Genomic DNA, 20,279 nt, shown 5'->3' on the forward strand with positions numbered 1-20,279 from the left:
GTTGTTTGATATAAGCTAAAGATACAGAAACACTGTCTTGTTCAAACCCTTTTCTATCTCAAGGACACAGTTTCTCCAAATAAATGACATGAGAATCCTATGTGAATGTGAGAAGGGAATGCCACCAGTGTCCAAGTCACCCAGCCGTCAGGGTTCTGCTTCCATCATGTCTACAGTGTGGCATATACCCCACGCTCGACAGACCACCAACACACAACCCTGGCTGGAGCCCGGGCCCTGAGGGTTGTAGGGCACAGTGGCCGTGGTGCTCCTGGAGTCCCTCCTGTGCTTCTCCAGGGGGCAGGCGCCCTCTCAACAATCTCATAGCCTTCCAAGGCATTTACAAAAAAATCCACCCCAAATATTTGTAGATTAGTTGAATTTTGGATTGGATCTTTTAAGATCTGAGAGATCAACCTGCCCTCAAAATGTGTGTGTATGTGTGTGTATGCATGCATGATGAGTTATTAAATAAAATACAGCTTCCTGTTCACCCACAACACACAATAAAACAGAAAGTGCCCACAAGTTGGTAAAATATATTTTATTTGTTCATACAAAGAAATAGTATGAATTACCAGAATTTCATTTTCCTAGAAACATCTTTCTCTGTGTAAAATTAATCTGTGTCATACATAGCACAAAATACTTGATTTAATTTTTTTGTACATATTGGCTATTCTAACATCCATGTTATAGAAGGACACACTGCTAGAATTTGCACAGTATTTCATATTGCTGGGCTGAAGGAAACTCAGGCATAAATTAATGTTACAAGAATGAAAAAAAAATCTAACCACACCTTTTGAGTTTTATTGATAAACTGAAAAAACAAAATTACCCTGACTTCTCTGCCAGCACATTAGGTACATCATAAGCATTTCCAGGTTATTGGAACCTTCCATTTTCCTTTCTTAACAAAAATATCCTGGCAGGATCTGAAACAGTGTTTCTCCGAAGGTCTAAAATGCATGTGTCACTCAAAATGACTTCCAGAGACAATCCCTTGAGAAGACAATTTCTCCTCCTCCATCACCCAATTAAGTATTTATTATGCAGTCACTCTGCCTAAATACCTTCCCAGGTACCACCTTTCCACCCTAAGGTAACATACTACTGTGCAAGCACCTCAGAGAATCCATGGAAAAGAGAGGAACAATAAAACCCTCCATTTTTTGTTGTTGTTGTTGTTGTTAACCTTTCTGTTTGTTTTAAATGAGAAAGACAAAACTGAGAGGAATAAAGGACACCAAGGAATAGGAGAGCTTTTCCTGTAAACTGAAAGAAGACCCAAAACATGTGCCTGAGCAAACATTGCCAAACATGAAATGGTGGTTGTCTTTTAACAGCTAAAAAATGAAGTTGATGGCCTTGCCATTTGCTACAACAGGAAGAAACTCAAGGCTTGATTTCATGTGTTGCCTAACTTCTCCAGGAGGGAGAATGAGGTCTTTGGCTCTGTAAAAACTATCACAGGATGGCTTGTGACCTTGGGGCAGACGCTGTGTCCGAATCAGTAAGGAACTATAAGCTATCAGACTCCTGTGAAGAGATACACAGGAAGTTTGATTTATTTGTCTTCATAGAAAACTAGTCGGTCAGCACTAATTATCGACATCTGTTTGGATTCAAGGATTTGACCCACTTCAGTGTTCATGACTAAATGACCCTCCTTCTATCTGAAAGTTTCCTGTTTCAGTTTTAAGGCAGGGAATAAACAATCAAGACTGTCCAGCTTGGAAAGATGGCAGGGACCTGAAGGGGAGGGGAAAGTCCATGCATGTTTTCCTACTGCTGTGTTGCAGGCCCTTCTCTGAGCTTTTCTACCGTTCTCCATCGTGACCCATGTCAGAGCATGAGAGCAGCCAGGAAGCGGACAGGGCAGGATTAAGTGGAGGACGTGACTACTGACTTTCACTCTAAGCGATGTCATGCTGGAACTGGAAAGACGTGTTCTCGGTTTTATTTTCAATGAGGCTTCTGACTGGAAAAATGCATGACCAGTGAGCACCCTTATGCAGATGTCTTTGACATCCAAGCAGCTAGAGGGGTGAACCACACTACAATTACAGTGTTTCCCCGAGTGCACCTTCTACACTGCTTGGCAGAAGCAGTAACGAAGCTATGAAATGACTGTAACACCCAAGGAAGGCACAGAGCCCCTTGCTGCCTGTCCTCCTACACAGAAGCTGCACAGAACTTCCACAATGACAGTTTTGCTGCTAAGCATAAGCTAGCTACATCTGGGCTAAAACTTGTGGTCAAATACAAACCAGATTATCAACAAGACATCGCTTAAAGACCAGTGACATCTCTGATCAGTTTCTACAGACGGATTATATTTTTCTTTCTCATACAAGTTTCCTTACTCTTATTGGGCAACTTATCCCATACAATATACAATATACCAAAGTGCCTTTGTAAATATCACAACCCAACCACTTGGACAATATGTGTATCGTCCCATATATGCCTTGATGAAACTATAAACCAAATGAAAATTATTTTATGGTAGAAGCATTCTGGTTTAGAAAACTGAGGATAATGTGAATACATCATTCTGTGATACTGCTATGTGTTTACCCACCTGCCACTAGCCAGTCCTCATAAATGTTCCCCACCTGCTCTCTCAGTGGAGCCGTATGGGAAGCACACCCTTCATCAGCAGCAACCATGCCTTCTGCAAGGACCTGGCTCAAACAGGGAGCCGCTTCACAAGCGCCAGGCTCAAGTTCTCATAAGCACTGTGGGGCCAGCTTTCCCAGCCCTTCTTTAGAAGAGCCACTCCTGGTTCTCGCTGTTTGGATGTTGGCCACAGACTGTGTTGTCAATCTGTGATGAGCTAGAAATCCCAAGGACAGGAGTTCCAGACGTGAACAAAGGGGCCAGGAGTTCCCTTCTTCTGCCAGGTCCCCTGTCCTCGGGATGGGGGTGGGGTGGGGTGTGTCTTTGTCTTTTCCCCACATTGAAGTTGTCATCCACTGGGATGTGAGCAGCATGGCTGGCTCCTCTGCACCTAGCAGCACCTTGGTAGAATCTGACAGGGTGGGATGCCCCCGACCCCTTTGGGTCTTGACACCCGGAACCCTTGGGTTTGTGCCGATGGTTCTGCTAGCCTAGGGGATTCTTTGGTGTGTCAAGGCAGAACTGCCTGCCTGGAGAATGGAGCATGGTGCACTCTCATGCAGATTAGAAGAGAGAGTCTGTATTTCTAAAGCAGCACCCGAGCATGTCACGTAGGCGACCTGGGAAAGAGGGGGCTGATATTTGCATACACTTCAAGCTGGTTAATGAACCAGAGGCTGGGGGCAGTAGAGGATGAGGAGTCATCCTTCAAAGTCAAAAGCTGAAGTAAATGGACCCTGGCGTGCAGATTCAAAAAGGCTGTGGATGTCTCTGCAAAGGCAGTGAATCCCCCGTGTGCTGAGCAGGCTGAGGGTTGGAAACCTAGCACTGTGGTTCGGCGTCTAGGTCCTTGGAAATGTCATCACGTCAGCGAGGAAGCTGCCACAGGAGGTCTGGCCTTCTGAGTGCAGCACTGCTGAGGCGGCTCTGTGCTCCTAAGAGGTACACCGGCGGGAAGAGAAACGGAAGCTGGAATATGAGCCCCAACACCACCAGAGAGATGGCAAGTGGATTCAGACCTCGATCGAAGGCTGCATACCCGTAACAACAAAAACTCAAGTTGTGCTTTTCTTCTTTTTTAAATATGCGTAGAAAAAAAAAAAAAAAAAAGGAAGCACCATCAATTGTGAGGAAAAGAACAAAATATTAGAGTTAAACACTTTGGAACGTTAACCGATTACGAAGGTAACTCTCTAAAGAGCGTGGCTAGGCATCTTAGTGAATTAATTGCTCATGAATTAAAAATAAATTATTATAAAATAGATTTCTGTACATTTTACATACATATAATCTCTCTCAATATATAAGCCAAGTGGTAATTAACACAGCCCAGGCCGGTCAATCCCAGCCGAAGTCCTGCCCGGTCATCTGGTAGAACTTGAGGTTGAAGGGCCGGTAGAAGTCACGCAGCCTGCGCACCACCTCGCCGTCGATGTCGGGGTGCGTCCTGCCCTTGGTCTTGCCCAGGCAGTGGGGCTTGCTGCTCCCCTCGGCCTTCTTCAGGCAGGGGAAGCCCTTGGTCTTGTTGAAGTAGAAGTGCTTGTCCGTGATGATCCTCTTGAGGCCCAGAAAGTCCTGCACGCGGCCCAGCTCGCCGGCCGGGTCGCGGATGAGCCGCTCGCCGCTCACGAAGAGCATCTGGCCGAGCGGGAAGTGGCGCAGCCAGTGCTCCAGGTGCTTGGCGTAGATGCCGATCTGGATGGCGCTCCACGACGTGTCGATGAGGCCCGCGCTGCGGTTGCGGAACGTCAGGCTCTCGAAGGTGGGGATGTCGGGCCGCTTGGACAGCGTCTGCGTGTAGTCCGAGATGGCTCTGGTCACCGGGTCACGCACCACCACGATGAGCTTGGTGTCCTTGGACATGGCCGAGATGCGCGCCGGCGCCTCCCGGGTGACGAAGTAGCTGGGCGTCTTCTCCATGGTGATCTGCCCGTCCAGGGTTCTCGGCATCAGCTCTCTGGGCAAAGCAAGCAGACCAAACGGGTCAGGAGGTGACGAGACCTCTTGGGCCGGGCGTGTCAAGGTCAATACTTCTAACCCCCGCTCCCTCTTATACTGGGAACAGCTGTGGCAACATGAGAAAATGCAGCAGAATTTCAGGGCTGCAAGGTGTATTAACGTCCCACCCGAAGTCTGGAGGTCAGACACTATCTACAGGAAATGTGCCAGCACCTTCCAATAAGGTATAAAGAGGGAGACACAAGTTTCCCTAAGATCCTCTGGTGGTTGTTACCTCTCCCTTATTTTTCAGACTGTCCAGCTTTCAGAGGGCCCCAAACTTCTGGTGGAAGAACCCAAGGCCTTTGGCCTCTGGCTATGAGCCTGTTCTGCGTAACAGCTCCTGAAGCTCCTAGAGATTTTGCTGTCCAAGTCCTCACTGCCTGCCTGCCTTCCCAGGCTCACCAGGCTGAATTTCCTTCAGGAAATGTCCCTGTGCCCCAGCAGGCTGTGGTGGCTTCATCACAGGGACCGCTGAAAAATGCCATTGCCGCAGAGGGCAGACCGGAAGGGCACTGAGCACAGAGCAGCCCGAAAAACATCAGGTGAAACCAGATGGAGTATAAATATGCAAACTTGCTAAGAGGAATTCTCAAGGCACAACTCCAGAAGCTTCCAAAAGCACTTTAGGTTCCATTGAAAAATAAGGACATGTATGATATCTATTACAGCACTAATTTAAACAAAAGTATGTAGACAAAACTGTTATAACCCATAGGAGATAAGGGCCGTGATATCCAGATGGTCAAAAAGTAGTTTTGTGGTAGTAATTAGCACTAAAAATAACATGAATCAATGATGTAAGACTGGTTCTGATTTGCTCCTTGAGTCTCAGCATCCTAACCTGTGAAATGGAAATAATTTCCACCTACTTCACTGAGTTGTTAAGAGATATGCCAAAGCTGTTTGCCTGAACAGTCCAGGAAGGTGGGCTTAGAAGTCAGACTGCCTGGATTCAAATCCCAGCTGTGTCACTTTGAACAGCCAGGTAACTTTTCTGGGCTTCTTTTCCTCATCTGTAAAAATGAAGACGACAGTTCTTTCCTCACTGGAGTGTAATGAGGATTAAAACAATTAATGAGCATAACATGCCTTGAACATGCCTGACACATGGTATGTACTTGGCATATACTAGCTACTAATACTATCATAATATTACCATAATCCTATTGCTCAATACAAGGATTATAGCACACAGTAGGACCAAAATTGAGCATGTGTACCCACCAGTGTGCACACATCAAAGGAAAAGAAGGAGTGTTAGCTAAGTAGACAGTAAGTTTTGGTCACAGATAGGCAATCTTCTATTAGCTATGGGAGAGAGATTTCTAGGTGACTCTTACTCAGGCCCAGGGATTTTAAAAAAAGACAAATTTTAAAAAGAAAAAAATCATTTATCTCCTAGTAGGATCTGAGCTTCCAGCTTCAAGCCATCCCTAATCTACTGAGACCACAACTCCTCTATTGAGCAATTTATAGAAACAATGATAAAAACTTTCTATCACCCCAGCCAGAAAGGGCAACGCCCTAGAGAGGGCTGCCTCTTCCCAGCACATTAGAGGAAGGAGGCTCTTCCCTTAAGAAAGACTGTCTCACAACTCTGCAGCCATCCCTGGCTTAAGCTAAAGCCAGATTGACCCACTTTGCCTATTAACCACTTAGATTAATGTAGCAGGGTCATCAGGCTAATGTGACTAAGGAGTAAAGACAGGCCAGCTCTCAATTTATTTTGCATTTTTCCCCAAAGCAGGTGAGTCCAATAAAGCCCACTTTTTCTCCTTTTTTCCCCTGTGTTAAGCCATCTGCAACTGGACAGTCTACACAAGTTTAATATTCAGGATCAAGGTGCTATACCACTGTGACTGAAGGAAATTCAGCCCCCAGAGGCCTTCAGGGAATGGCAGAGGGGCAGGCTTGGTGTCTGTCCTCAGAGTCCATCTGAGCTATCACAGGCTTTGAAGTCAGCCTATTGGTTTGACTCTCAGCATCCCCACTGATTAAAGTGTGTGACCCTGGATAGGTCACTTAACCTACCCATGCCTCAGTTTCCCCCAACTGAATCATGAGAAAAATGATGTGAGAAGGTTGTAAAGCTAACCTTGGTGACAACACTGGTAGCTAGTCAGTGCCAAGAAAATGTTATCAATGATCTTCTGTTGACAGCATCTGGGATCAGATGTAAGAAAGCAAGGCTCACACAGGGGACTGCCTGCTCCCTCAGCCCCATCCCACAGAGGAGCAATGGGGAGGGCTCGTCTCCTGTGAGATGCAGACGTGCAGGAAAGCCGGACTCTGCTCTCAGCCTGCCGGGGCCCCAGAACCATCTCTGATCCTTTGCTGCCTGCATTTCCTCAACGTTCTTAAAGAGGGGCCTGGCAGTAACTGAGCAACATGGCTGCACGGGCAATTGTGAATAAGAATCCATATAACGGGACTGGTCAAGAGGACCTGAGATGCCCACTGCCCTCCATCCAAAGCCAAAACTTCCTTGGCCATAGGAAAAATTCCCTGAGCTTGACCACCTGCTGGTCTCCCAGCTTTCCCGGGGTACCAGCTCCAGGAACCGCTCTCCCCAGGGCGGCCTAGAGTTTGGGCACAATCACTCAAGGGGCCTCAGGACTTTCTCTGCCTCTCACAATAACAACCAGAACCCCTGCTGTGACAGCACCTTCTCAGCCCTTGTCCACCATCAGCTCCTGGCCACTCTCCCAACGCCGAGAGGCTGACAGGTGAGAAGCATGGTTGGCTCCTCCACCATCATGACAAATACCTCCTGAGCCCTCTCCACTGGCTCCAGGGGCACCCAATGGAGGGCAGTGCAGATGGAGCCGCAGTGAGTGTCCCCAGTGGGACCCCCCTGTGGGGCTGCCAGTGGGTGGGGTGGGGGGGAACACAACACAGCTGAGAAATATGTGCAGAGTTCCTGGCCTCGAACCTTCCGGGCAGCTCCCGGGCAAGTCTCCTTCCTCCCCTTCAGCTGCTCTTCTCCCCCGACCCCACTGCCACCACCACCACCCGGTCCTGGAGCAAAGCCCTGTCCGTCTCTTCCTGGCCACCTTCCTCCTCCCCTCCCTTCACTGACCCCCTCTCCTGTCCTGACACTCAAGCCTCTTTGAGCACAGCAGTGGCTTGGAGAAAGGACAAGGACATGGCCGAGGGCAAGGCCCCATCACATGGGCCCTGTGTGCCATCCCAGCAGCTCCCACACCAGCCCAGCAGCCCCGGGCAGGACCCCTGAGCCAGCTGGGAGGTTGCAGGTTAATTGAGCTGCTCATTATGAAAGCCAGTTTCTCAAACTGATAGCCAGAGATATGCTTTGCAACTTGCAAAGTAGCTTTCACGTACACAATCTGATTTCACCCCTCCCAGCAAGTCTTTGAGGTAGGTACTGCAATCACCCATTTACTAATGAAATAGACCAATGAAAAGGGTGACTCGCCTTGGGGCGGGTCGCCGGCCTGCAGATGAAGTGGGGACTTAGAGCCAGCCCCTCTGAGGCTTTCCTTCCACTCAACTGTCTCCCCTCAAGCTCCTCTAGTTGTTCTTAATATGACAGAGAGCACACAGAGCCAAGACCTGTCCTCTCCATACCTGTGTGTTCTTCTCACTCACAGATCAGGGTCTTAGTAACAGGTATTTCAGTGCTAGAATTAGATGACTGTGGTCATAATTGTTCAGCTGTGAGTCAGATCTCATAACAACAGAACTCTTGGGCTCACAAAAGTCAGTTAGCTGCATTATAGGGCCTAGAATAGTAGCGATCATGGCAACAGCATTTCCCCTCCAGCACCCCCTCTTTACCACGGGGGAGGAAGGGACACCTCTTTGACACCTGCCACACATCATCTGCGGGTGCTTGTAATCCAGTGGGGCCAGACAGCATTCCCAGCGCAAGTCTAAGGGAGACATGCTCACATGTAAGAGACAAGCCTGAGAGATCCTGACCAGTCATGTAGGGTGACAGAAAGCAGAAAATCCCTACTTCCTCAATAAGATCTGAGGGGCAAGGCAGGCTTGTCACGTCATCAAAGCCTGGCAATGACCCAGTGATCTTCTAGGAACAACAGTGACCTCCAAAACCCAAACCAGGTGGGTTTGGAGGGAGTATCAACGGTTTGCAACTTGTTTGAGGATATGCTCTGGAAAGCGACATGCCACCCCTGTGGTGGCCAGTTTCAGCCCTGGTTGCATAGGAGGATCTCCCAGGTGCTTCAAACTGAATACCTGGGTCCCATCCCAACCAAGGGAACCATGGAAATATGTTAGTTGATTCTAATGTGCAACCAGCATTTGAAATCATTTTTCTGTGCTATCTATGAGCCTGTCACACACTTGTTTATTCTGCTGATATTCTGAGCACACTATGTGGGTATGAAGGGCCACATGGTAAAAAAAAAAATAGAGAAAACAGTATTGTGAATGGAACTGAAAGCTGCTCAACTAATCCAAGACTTGTTATTTGAGTCAAAGGCCTAGAGTGAAGTCCAGAGAACCTAGGGTCCCACTCCCTTGGTCGAAAGCAGACCGGGTTCCAGAGTGAAGCCTGTGCCCCAGTGGCCTACAGGTTGCAGAGAAGAAATAAAACAATCAAGACAAATAAAACACAGGCTTAATGCAAAGAGAAGAAAAGGATGTTTCTTGCCCCTAAACACATGTGTGTGCCCATGCATGTGCACACCCAGACTCACACACATACAAGTTATCAAATACAAATCAGCTGCCAGTAAGACAAAATGAGGCAGACAAAGGAACTGAAAGAAAGAAAAGGCTATTTCTACAGATGTGCATGATCCTTCTGTCATCATGAGTTAGATGATATCACTGTAAACAGAACAAAGGAAAATGAACAGGTGAGGAACTAGACTAGGGCTAGACTATCTGGCTTAATGCTTTTGCTAAAGTCCATGGATTAAAATGAAATACACTCTCTTTTGTTTAACAAAACTGAAACTAAGATGAATGAATGTCCAAAATGGCCACTGGGCCCTTTTTCTCTTTTCCAGTCTTGAGGTGCAGTGTTTAAGGAGAATGGCCAAAATCAGGTTTAAGGACTGAAAATCTCCACGGCCAGGACCCAGTGCTAACCTTCATCTCCCCGAGCCTCCACCAGACTGGAGAAGTCAGCTGAGCAGGTGGCCGATGACCTGTCACAGGGCTTTGCTGAAGCCCAGTTTACTCAAGAGCCTCCCAACTCTCCATGGGACTCTGGCTGCTAGAAACAGGCTATTATGGAAAAGCTTCAGGCCTAAACGTGTAGGACGTTTGAATGGCCCAGAGTTCTAACGAGGCCTGTAATTGGGATGTTCTCCGGCAGCAAAGGTTGCCCTACTTTCCTTTTTCTGCTTCATCCTTATCTCCGGTGACACCCCTGCCCCCAGGTCCAACAACTGAATTTACTGCAGGAACTGGCAAATTACACAATAAAAAGAAAAATTATTGAAATGGGTATAACCTGACTCACCAGAGCCACACAGATGCCGAGCCACTGATACAAACCAGATGATGAGAGTGAATGACTTGTGGAGAGGCAACAGAGCTGCTGGCCACAGGGGTGGGGGACGGCCTGTCTCCCTCTCTGACTGAGGAACCTGGGAAAGGCCGGCAGCATCCACCTTCCCCTTTCTTCCTCCCCACTGGGACAACACCATCCTTGCTAGGTTGTAGAAATACTCCACATTTTCCGAACTCCAACAAGAATGTTTTCCTCTTAAAAGTGTTCATTTTAATTTGTAGTCAGTAGTTGCTCTTGTGTTATTTTTGACGAACGCACAGCATTGTGGAACAACTACCACCACAGTCAAGACATAGAATGTTCTGTTATCCCCAAATCCTTCCCATGTGCCATCCCTTTCCAACAAAGATCTTAAAGCAGATAATTTCCACAGGAAAAGGACTCTTACAAAGGACCACAGCCTGCCCAAATCCTTATTTTCACACCATTTTGAAGCAAATATTGATTGAAATGAGAAAATGGTCAATAGGAACTAAGAAATTTTGACATAACAGATATATTTACTGTAGCTTTAAAAAAAAAAGGAGTGGGGAGGACATGTTTTCATGAAGGTCTGGCTCTATGGGTCTCCCACTTGCAGTTCTGCTCCTGAGGGCTGCAACTCTGGCCACATTGCACACTTTCTGGACCTCAGCTTCCTGGTCTATAAAATCATCACAGCTGAGGCGGGGGTGATGCCTGCGTGTTCTGATAAATTACTCTGATGATAATCCCAAGGCACAGGCCAGGAAACTGTAGGGGTCCATTATATTTAACTTTTCCACGAAGCCCAAGTCCAGCCTCTGAGAATTCAAAATGCACAACAATAGAAATCTTTACAAACAATATAATTAAGATTTCTAGGAAGATTATATCCCCACTACCCACCAAAATAAAAAGGCACACTTTTTCCTAGCATCTGCACAGTTAGGAAATGAGGATGCCCCTCTAAAAAGAGTAAAACAAATAGAGGGTCATTTTCTGAGTCCCTGATAAACCCACAAATAGCAGTAGCTAAACTCAAAAACACTGGGCTCCCCCAGGATTAGGGGAGAGGGAGACAGGGACAGGAGAAGCACAGAGGTTGTTCAGGGCCATTAAACTGCTCTGTATGATGCCATAATGACAGATACATGTCATCACACGTTTGTCTAAGCCCACAGAATGTGTCACAACAGAGTGAGTTCTAATGCAAACTACGGATTTTGGGTGGCTATGATGTGTCTGGTAGGCTCATTATAATATCCGGACCACTCTGGTGGGGAATGTTGGTTGTGGCTGGGGCTGTGCACAGTGGTGGTTGTGGGTGCGTGGGACATCTCTACTTCCAGCTCAATTTCAATATGAAACTAAAAGTGGTCCAACTGATAAAATTTACTTGAAACAACAACACTGAGATCCCATCTCTCCTTGGTTTCTTTTCTAGGAACTACTGTTTTGCCCTTGGGGAAGAATGGGTCTCACACCTCACACCCTTGGCCACCATGGATGCACCACTGTCACCTCACTGGTTTCCTACATTTGTCTTCCTCTGAGGCTCCGAGTTGAGGGCTGGTCTGAGATGCAGGGAGCACGGCAGCCTTCCTCATGCATGCTGGCTCCTTCATCACCAACCGTCCAGGACAAAAGAACAACACCTCCTTGGTAAACTGAGATTTATAAAATGTGGCATGTCTTCACGTAGGGTGTGCAAGACAAGGGACTGAAATATCAGCCTTTCTGCTATGACAATATATGCAAGTTTTATTTTTTGAAATAATGCCCTGGGCTACTGGGATCTCTGCGTGCTCTACAGAATCCTTGCAGAACTAGGGCTGCCCAAGTCGCCTCTGCTCCCTAGGGCAGGAAGGGAGGTCACAGGAACTGGTAAGTCACATGCTGGAGCCTTTATTTCAGGTGCAGCAATAGCTGGGCACCTCAATCTTCCCTTCCTAGGAGGTCAAGAAAACCCCCTGTTGGGCCAACCTGAAAGGCTGGAGGTGGAGAGGGGAGGGCAGCAAACTTCAGAGCTGCCAGACACATCCTGGAGGTCAAAGTCCAGAAAAGTGCTGGCGGTACACCAAGCCAAAGTGTTCGCATTTTCAAAAGAAATCCGGGGGGAGAGAAAGAGTAGGCCCAATGGCCAATACACTCCTAATCACAGGCTCTGTAGTGGCAAGTGTGGCCAGACGGTGAACCCTAAATATCCACACCAACCGGCACCCCCCAATACTCACTGGTGTCTTCACCCATGACCTTATAAAGGCCACTCTTTCCCCTTCCTTCTCCTCTAGAAAGATGAGACACCCAGGGCCTAGAAGGATCTTTACTTGCAAAGCTTGGCTGGGGACAATGACTCCAGGGCCACTGGCTGCTCCTGAGAGTTGTAACTGGAACAGTAAATTGTAACTCTGGGAAGTTTCCATAAAGGGGCTTTCTCCCCGGGAGGGAGGGAGATGTGTGTCAGCTCAGTCCCTCCTTATCTGGACCGGCTTCCTCCTCTAGGAAACCTCAAAGCCCAAGAGTTCCAAGCACCCCTTCAAAGAGCCCATCTCCATAAATAATTATCTCCTTTTGAGGGAGATGTTTGCATATCAAAGAACTCCTTTGGGAGGGTTAAAAAAAATTTTTTTTAATGAAATTGTAAATAATCTCAACAGTCTCAGTTTTGAAACTGGATGAGGGTGGCGGTTACCGGATGTGATGTCATTATTCATTATAAAGTTTACTGGGTCCTTTTTCTTTCCCTTTATTTTTTTAAGGTCATGGGTAGGAAAGAAGAAAAATCACAAAGGATGGCCTCCCCCAGGCCTCCTCCTCTTCAGCCCTCTCCTTTCTCCGCTCCCAGCTCCCAGCCCCCACCGCAAGGATTTGGCGTCCATTGTCCTGGAATTTCAATACTGCTCAGAAAATGAAAGGCCTTTGAATGCCATAAAGGGGTGGGGCGAAAAAGAGCATCTCACTCCTCTGGGTCAACTCAAGATTCCTTTCTTTTCGGCAGAATCTCCTGTTATAGACCCTGCTTCACAAAGGGCCAGAGTTCCTGTTCCTGGAAGGGGCTGAGGGCTGTGGGGTGGAGGGAGGGATTCAATTAAAAGCTAATAGCCTTTTGTGTGCGAGCTCTCTGGGGCGTTGCTCCTGTTTATTGGACCTCACTGTGTGCTTGGACAAATCATGTGAAATCAGAGTAATCTGTGTCCTGTTTCCTGGAAAAAAAAAACTTTTTTTTTTTTTTTGATCATTAGAAAGAAAAAAAGTTTTCTGAGAAACAAACTTTTTAGAAAGTAAAGTCGGCCCTGCTGTTGGGCAGAGTGGGTGGAGCGGAGAACCCAGAGAGAGGGTGTCCGACTGCGGAGAGGCCGAAGTTGCAGCGCCCGCCTCCTGCCTGCACAGCTTCTGCCCGCCTGGTGCGGTGTCGCCTATGACCAGAGCTGGCTTCCCCGCCTGGAACGGGCTCGTCCCTGGAGCCCCAGCTCCTCGCAGTCTCTCCACTGGCAGCAAAGGGCCAGCCCTCGGGCAGTTGCACTTGCTGGTAGTATGTCTCACATGCTCTCTTAAATCCTCTCCAGCCCCCGCTTCATCCCAAGAAAAGCCACCATCGTGTGCCCTTGGTAACTCGTGCAAATGTTTGTAAACAGGCTTCTACCAGCTTCTGAGGCACTCAGCAATGCCACTCGACACAGTGGATGAAAATCACTACCCGACAGGGAAGCCCAGGAAGGAACAGAGCAAGGGGAGGGGGCCTGTGGACACTCTGAGAAAGCCCAGCGGGTCCTGGACACTTGGAACTCTGGGCTCTGGTGAAGCCTACAACCTTGGGCAGGCACTCAAAGCTTTGGGCTGTTTCCCTGTGTATAACAATTAAAGGATTGGTTACAAAAGGTAGTCTTTGGCTCTAAAATTCTGTCAGATGACCTTTCCCATCTCTCTCTCCCACCGCATCCCTATTCCACCTCCTTCTCCAGCCAGCAGCAAGTAGTTTGACACAAGTTGATGGGGGAAAAGTGGAACCTCTATAAATGTTTGACCAACTGCAGATTAGGGGAATCAGTACAGATCAGCCCCAAGAGTGTAATTTCAGGTAGAGGTCAATGTCAGGTGTACCCTAAAACTATGCACCCATATATTAGGTAGCTTGGTGCTGAGTGGAGAAAGAAAAGTGGGGTTAACTTCAGGCTGCATAGCCTCAGGTAAGCTGCCTAACATCTCTGAGCTGTCTTTCATCTATAAAATGGGAATATTTGTCCTATTTACAAAAAAAAAAAATTTTAAGAGTCAAATGTAGATGGTAGGTGAATCAGTTCTTGAGGCAGCAAAACCCTCTCTAAGGATGAGGGGGAATGAACCACACTCATGTCCCCTTTTTATCTCCTTTGGCATATGGCTCCAGCTACCAGGGAAACACTGCTAAGGGAAAAGAAACCCCAAATTGGCTCTTCAATTCAAAACTCATGTAAAAACAAGTATCTGAAGGATGCTTGGTTCCCTGTAATTCTTCACTTGTGCTTGGAGAATCCCATGTTCAGACCCTGCTCCTTAGACCCCTGGCGGGATGCTGGAGACAAAGGAAAACTGAACTCCCCTTCGTGGGTTTTGATCACTGAACTCATGTGATGATCCAAGCCAATGAGGAATGGGAAACGTGGCTGTCTTAATAGGAACACCACCTGCTTGGAAGAATCCCTCCCTTCCTCTCTCCCTCCCTTTCTTTCTTTCATTCTAACATGGCAGAGAATGAGGTTTACAAGGAGCAAAACAGCCACATCAGGGGCAGGGGGCCATGGGAGGCTGATGAAAAGAAACAACCCAACTGGGGAAACCAGATCTGCACTGGGAGGATTTGATGCAATCAGTTACCTTCCTGCCTCCTGACTGGGGGGCCAGGAGGAGTTTGGGACCAGAGAAATCCCAGTCAGCTCTTAAGTCCAAGATAATGGCTCCATGCTGCTCTCTCCTTCCCTTCCAGTCTACAAACAGAGCACCACTTTATGGCTGTCAACTGAAAACAGTATAAAGTAAATTAGGTCAATAAAAATCCTGAGAGGTAAGTCTGAGTCAAGCTAAAATAAAGGGAAATGAATGCAAATAAACTTCCCTTATCACAGGCTTTAAATAGCTCAAGAACATTTAAGAGAAGAAAAGTAACTTTTACCCAGAGAGAGTGTGCAAGCTTGAAGAAACTGCTGTTTCTTATCTGGCCTTCCTCATTGTCACCAGCCCCTACTTCTGCCCAGGGGGTTTGACCTAGTGCTGGAAGCTGTCCAAAAGGCAGTTCAAGACAGCAAGTGCCACGGCAATGCCAGTGGAAACTATGAGGACCCCCACCCACCCCAAAACCTGCCTTTGCCACCTTTACTGGGCAGTCTCAGCTTGGAAAATATGGATGCTTCCCAGAATCCATTTTCAGCAGGAGAAAAGTCCAACCTCTCCAAATTCTCAGCCACTCACTGTCACGGTCAGCCCTTTTTTATAAAACCTCAATAAATTGGTAACAGGTTACACTATACAGCCTCCAACTGGCCTGTGTATGTAGACATGTAAAGGGTTGAAGGCTTAAGCTTTGCTTAGACATACTGTATTATTTGAACACATCCCATCATTATTTTTTATATTCCATGAGAACTGTTTAGAAGATGATGCTGCCTGACTGGCGAGTCTTCACATTTGCAGCAATTCTTCTGTGCTTCAGACAAAACACTCTGTCCTCCCCACCCCACAACTCCCACCAGGGAACAAAACTGTAAGCACCAGGCAGATCAAATAACTAAACAGTTAGTGAGAGCTGCTAAGCATTACCAGTGAGATTAGCCTTTTACCCTGCATTAGCCCAAGTGAAAAACTAGCCCCGTAACTGTTTTTAAGCTTAATGACTATTTCTAAGAACAAAATACTTGGTTGAATCTTGCTGCCCTCCATGTTTTTTGTTTTGTACTTGTTTGATGTTGAATTTTAAGGATTTTTACCTTCAACAGAAACACAAGAAAAGCAGCAAAACATCGTGCAAGGGAAGCACTTGAAAACAATTTGCTGAATGAACACATAAATGAATGAATGGAAGGAAATGAGCTAGCCATGCTTAAAGCTAATGACTGGAGGTCACAGTGCAAATATGTAAAGAGAATTAGGGGCAACCTGGAATAATAAATTACCATTTGGGCTAGGTTTGAAAGTGGTGATGATCTCAATACGCTGACACCCAGACAAGTTAATTCTAGAGCAACATTTATGTATCATCGTATCCATTACATTAAGTGACACAATTACATTAAGAGGTCATACGCATAAAGAAGGCCTTGAACTTGGATGCTAAGCTAAAGCAAAGAACAAATGTGGCATAAGATCACCGCTCTTTATTTCACCTTTGGGACAGAAGCACGCCGTGAGGATATTTCACTAGCAAACTTTGGATGCCCCACCTCTGGAGGCTGGCAATAAACCTTCTTCTCTATTCAAACTAACAAGCGGTTGCAGTTCATAACAATCTGAAAAATGACTCTCCTTAGCCACTTTATATTGACGGTTATTTTACTTATAATTTAGTTTCAATTATTATTAAAATGCATTTGCATTCCCAGGCATCCATCAAATGATGGCAGATCGAGATACCCCAAATGTCTCCTAAGCAGCAAGAAAAAAAGCAGACTAGAAATGTAAATGTAATATTTATCATGCACGATTAAGGAGTCAGAGATATGGTACAAATGTATCATTTATGGGTATGATTCTTGCCCTCCAGCGGTTTCCTGTGTATATGGAGAGAAATTCCAAATGCAGGAAGTTTACTGATAGATACTGTACACTTGATTCAAAGTGAGAACTGTGGAAAAGAAGCCCTAAGAAGCTGAGTCCTCTGAGACTACTGCAGCTTCCTCGAGCTGTTCTCAGGGGCAAAAGGTACCCAGTTTAGGAGCATAAGACAGTAAGCCCTTTAGCCTGAACTGAACATTTGTTTTGAGGACTGGTGAGAAATAAGTTGCAAAGATTGGAAAATGGACTGGGGTTGCCCCATCCACCCTGCCCAGCCCTCCACCATCTCCCCAGACAACTTTCCAAAAGTCAAATCTAGAAACCTTCCTGGCCTTTCACAGTGTTGAGCATAACATCCAAACTTCCTGATAGGGCACATAGCCCTTCTCCAAGTACATTCTATGTACCCCCCATCCCCTTTCTCATCACTCCACCCAGCTCGGGTTCACTCCAGCTCTGAGCAAGTGCCTACGATTTCCCAAATGGGTCATGAAGTTTCTGGCTGCCCACGGACTTGCCTCCTCCTGGGACATTCTTTGCAGCCCTCTTCCTTCTAATAAATGTCTTGTGACACATCTTTTCCCCAGTCTGGGTTAGCAATCCCTGTTCCCTTCTCATGACCACCACCCTCACAGAGCCTCCCTGCAAATACACACACACACATGCATGTGCAGTGGTGCCCCCTCCCCCACTTACACACACAGTGAGTTAGCATCACATTCATCAATTGTCTTTACAGTCTTTGGGGGAGTTTAAGGACTGGACTGTGTCTTATTTGCACTGTGGCAAAAAGAGACGGCTCTACAATGAATGAAGAATAAATGAATAAAAGAACACATGCTAGACAGAATTTGGGTTTGATCTCAGAGGCAATGAGAAGCCACATCAAATGTAGGAGGTGAGTGGCAGGAGGACGTATTAGGAGTGGGGGAGACAGTGCTTCCCAGCACATATACCCAACAGATTTGGGCTTTTAGCTGAATAACTCCATGAGCCTCCAGAAGACTGATGTAAGGACATGTAAAGAAATCTGGAATAAGCAAAATAGATTACTGAATGTCTCCAATGGAAAACTGCATTGTGTGGAGCACACCCTTCTGGTTACTTGACCATAGCTTTTGTTGCCTTTGGGATATTTTGCAATTCTGTAAACAACAGATAACAACATAGCAATGAAATACAATTCTTGAGCATAAGCCTGTGGATACATGCTTGCTGGTGGGGATTCTGTAGAGTTCCTTCTCCACCACCCACCCATGCAGAGTCAGTTTCCTGCCAATTTTAAATTCATCTCAACATTTCTTTATTCCAAGTAAATGTATGTTCTTTTGACTTTCCCCTTAAGCCTTAGTGGTAACATCTGCCTGGCTCTCTCATTAATAATGAGCAAAATAATATCCTAAAACATGATCACTGAGGAACTCTAATCCTTAACATTGTATCTGGATGAGAGTTATGACTTTAACTTTTATTTTCAGAACATTATCCTTTACCAAAAAGGCTGGATTATAGGTGTGTTTCCTAAGCCCATGCCAGTGGCCGTGACCTCAGATCGTCCCCTTACCCAAGCCCCATCTCAGTACCTGGAACAGCCACACTTTCTTTTGAGCAAACAGCTTGTTTTTTTGTGACCTGTGTAGCTGAGGTTTGCCTTTCTGTGATGGCTGCCAGGAAGCTGAGGATTGGTCCACGCTTGTTTGGGAGACACGTCTTAGTCTGGCTCCTGGCTCCATTTTACGGCCTCCTTATCAATTCTCTTGGTCCACTGTCACGTTTTATGTATTTGGGGCCCTATAGGTATCATTAAACAAGCACTTTAAGCATGTTTCCAAAAAGGAAGATACAAAATAAATGAAATGCTGTAGATCCGAATGGGAAGGGGCAGTGGGAATGAAAAAGAGCAGCTACTTTTAAAACATCTGGAAGGAAGGAAGAAAAGCCTGCATCAAGTTAGAGAAAAGAGGCAGCATCAAGGGTCACCCTCAGTTTTAAGCAAGTTGGATGGAGGGCATGGCACTTGTGTCCTGAATTCACCCAGGGGAGCTCTTGCTCCCCACACAGCTTTCCAAGTTGGAACCAGCAGCAGAATTTTGGTGCTTATAAGACATGTTCTAGACAAGTGAGGATTTAGGCTTTTGTGCCCAGGTGTAAAAAACAGAAACTGAGAGAATGTAAGTATCACCCTAGATTCTAGGCAAAAAAAGTTTTCCTGGATTCAGAAAAGGTAGGGTTGGGGTCTCTAGGAGGCCAGCTAGAGGCAGGGTGCCCAGGATAAAGGCTGCCTCTCTCTCAAACTCTCAGCAGTGTGCTCCATTCGCTGACAAAACCAGATAAAGACCTTTAAGCTGCTACTTTCCCAAATGAATCCACTTCCAAATCCCAGGCCTGGGAGCACACAGCACTAAGCCCATGAGCAAACACAAGCTAAAGGAGAGAACAAGAACGGAGCTCTCTGCTGCCCCGTTAGCATGTTTGGAAATTAGTCTAGCTCAAACCGCTCCAAGCAGTTTTTCTGGGCTTGCTAAATGCACATTGATTAACCTGTCACTTGGGGGCAAGGCAGGCTTCCCAGGTAGCAAACTGAGGAAAGGGATCAATAGTCTGTTTGAAGATGCTCTAAAGCTGTGGCCCCGGCCATCTCTGTAAGGTGTCTCCAGGATTTTGGAATTCCAAGAGATTTCTTTACAATACAAATATGGTGTCTGTCCAAGGAAAGACACCTCCCTAGACCCCCTGTTCCTCTGAAAGTTTCTCCTCTTATTCATAACAGAAATGTGGCTTGTTAAATGCCACAACAGAACGTCACCCTTGCTGATGCAAAATGCCAACCTCACAGAGCAGAGTCCCAGGAACAGGGTTCTTCCAGTTTTAGGGGCTGCACAGACATGACGCATATGTACACAGACCTTGGGACTCGGCTTCAGGAGGTCCCCAGACTCCTAGGCCCATCCATGAGGCCGGGTTAAGAGACCTGACAGTGATCTGCCAGCCACCAGTCAGCTGCTCTGCCATCAGAATCTTGGCTGAGATGGTTTGTCAGGAGGTCGGCGCCCAGAGCAGAGTGGACATGCATTCTCCCTGGATGGGGTCTGGATCACACTCAGGCCCTGTGAGCTGCTTCACCTGAACTACCTGAAATTGGGCCCTGCCTCTGTATTTTAGTAAGCTTTGAAATGATGAGCTGGCATAATAATAGGTCCACACGTGGTCTGGTGAGGCTGCAAGGACACTACTCACTGTAATACTCAAAGTGCACGGCACAGAGAAATAAGTCCACTGCTGGTGAAGAGTAAATGGGTTCTCTTTTCATCAGAAGATGGTTCTCTCTCTTTGTTGGCCACTATGAGATCAGCTACAAGATCTGCCCAGCACTTTGTCCACAGGAAAGGACTGGTCTCCTGGGCCCCTGTACCAACTTTCTCAAGGGGTGTTTGCTCCA

The 20,279-nt window shown here is 46.7% G+C and overlaps 1 protein-coding gene across 1 annotated transcript in view; it reads right to left on the reverse strand.

The window, feature by feature from the left end:
* Positions 1-529: 529 nt before the first annotated feature.
* The window catches only part of HS3ST3B1 (heparan sulfate-glucosamine 3-sulfotransferase 3B1), a 39,547-nt gene continuing 19,797 nt past the window's right edge, over positions 530-20,279 (reverse strand). Inside the window, exon 2 of the mRNA XM_036925818.2 lies at positions 530-4,582. Within this exon, the coding sequence (XP_036781713.2) occupies positions 3,964-4,582 (619 nt within the window). The 3' untranslated portion in view covers positions 530-3,963. The remainder of the gene's footprint in view (positions 4,583-20,279) is intronic.

This window comes from Manis pentadactyla, chromosome 4 (assembly GCF_030020395.1).
Source record: "Manis pentadactyla isolate mManPen7 chromosome 4, mManPen7.hap1, whole genome shotgun sequence".
Lineage (NCBI taxonomy): Eukaryota > Metazoa > Chordata > Mammalia > Pholidota > Manidae > Manis > Manis pentadactyla.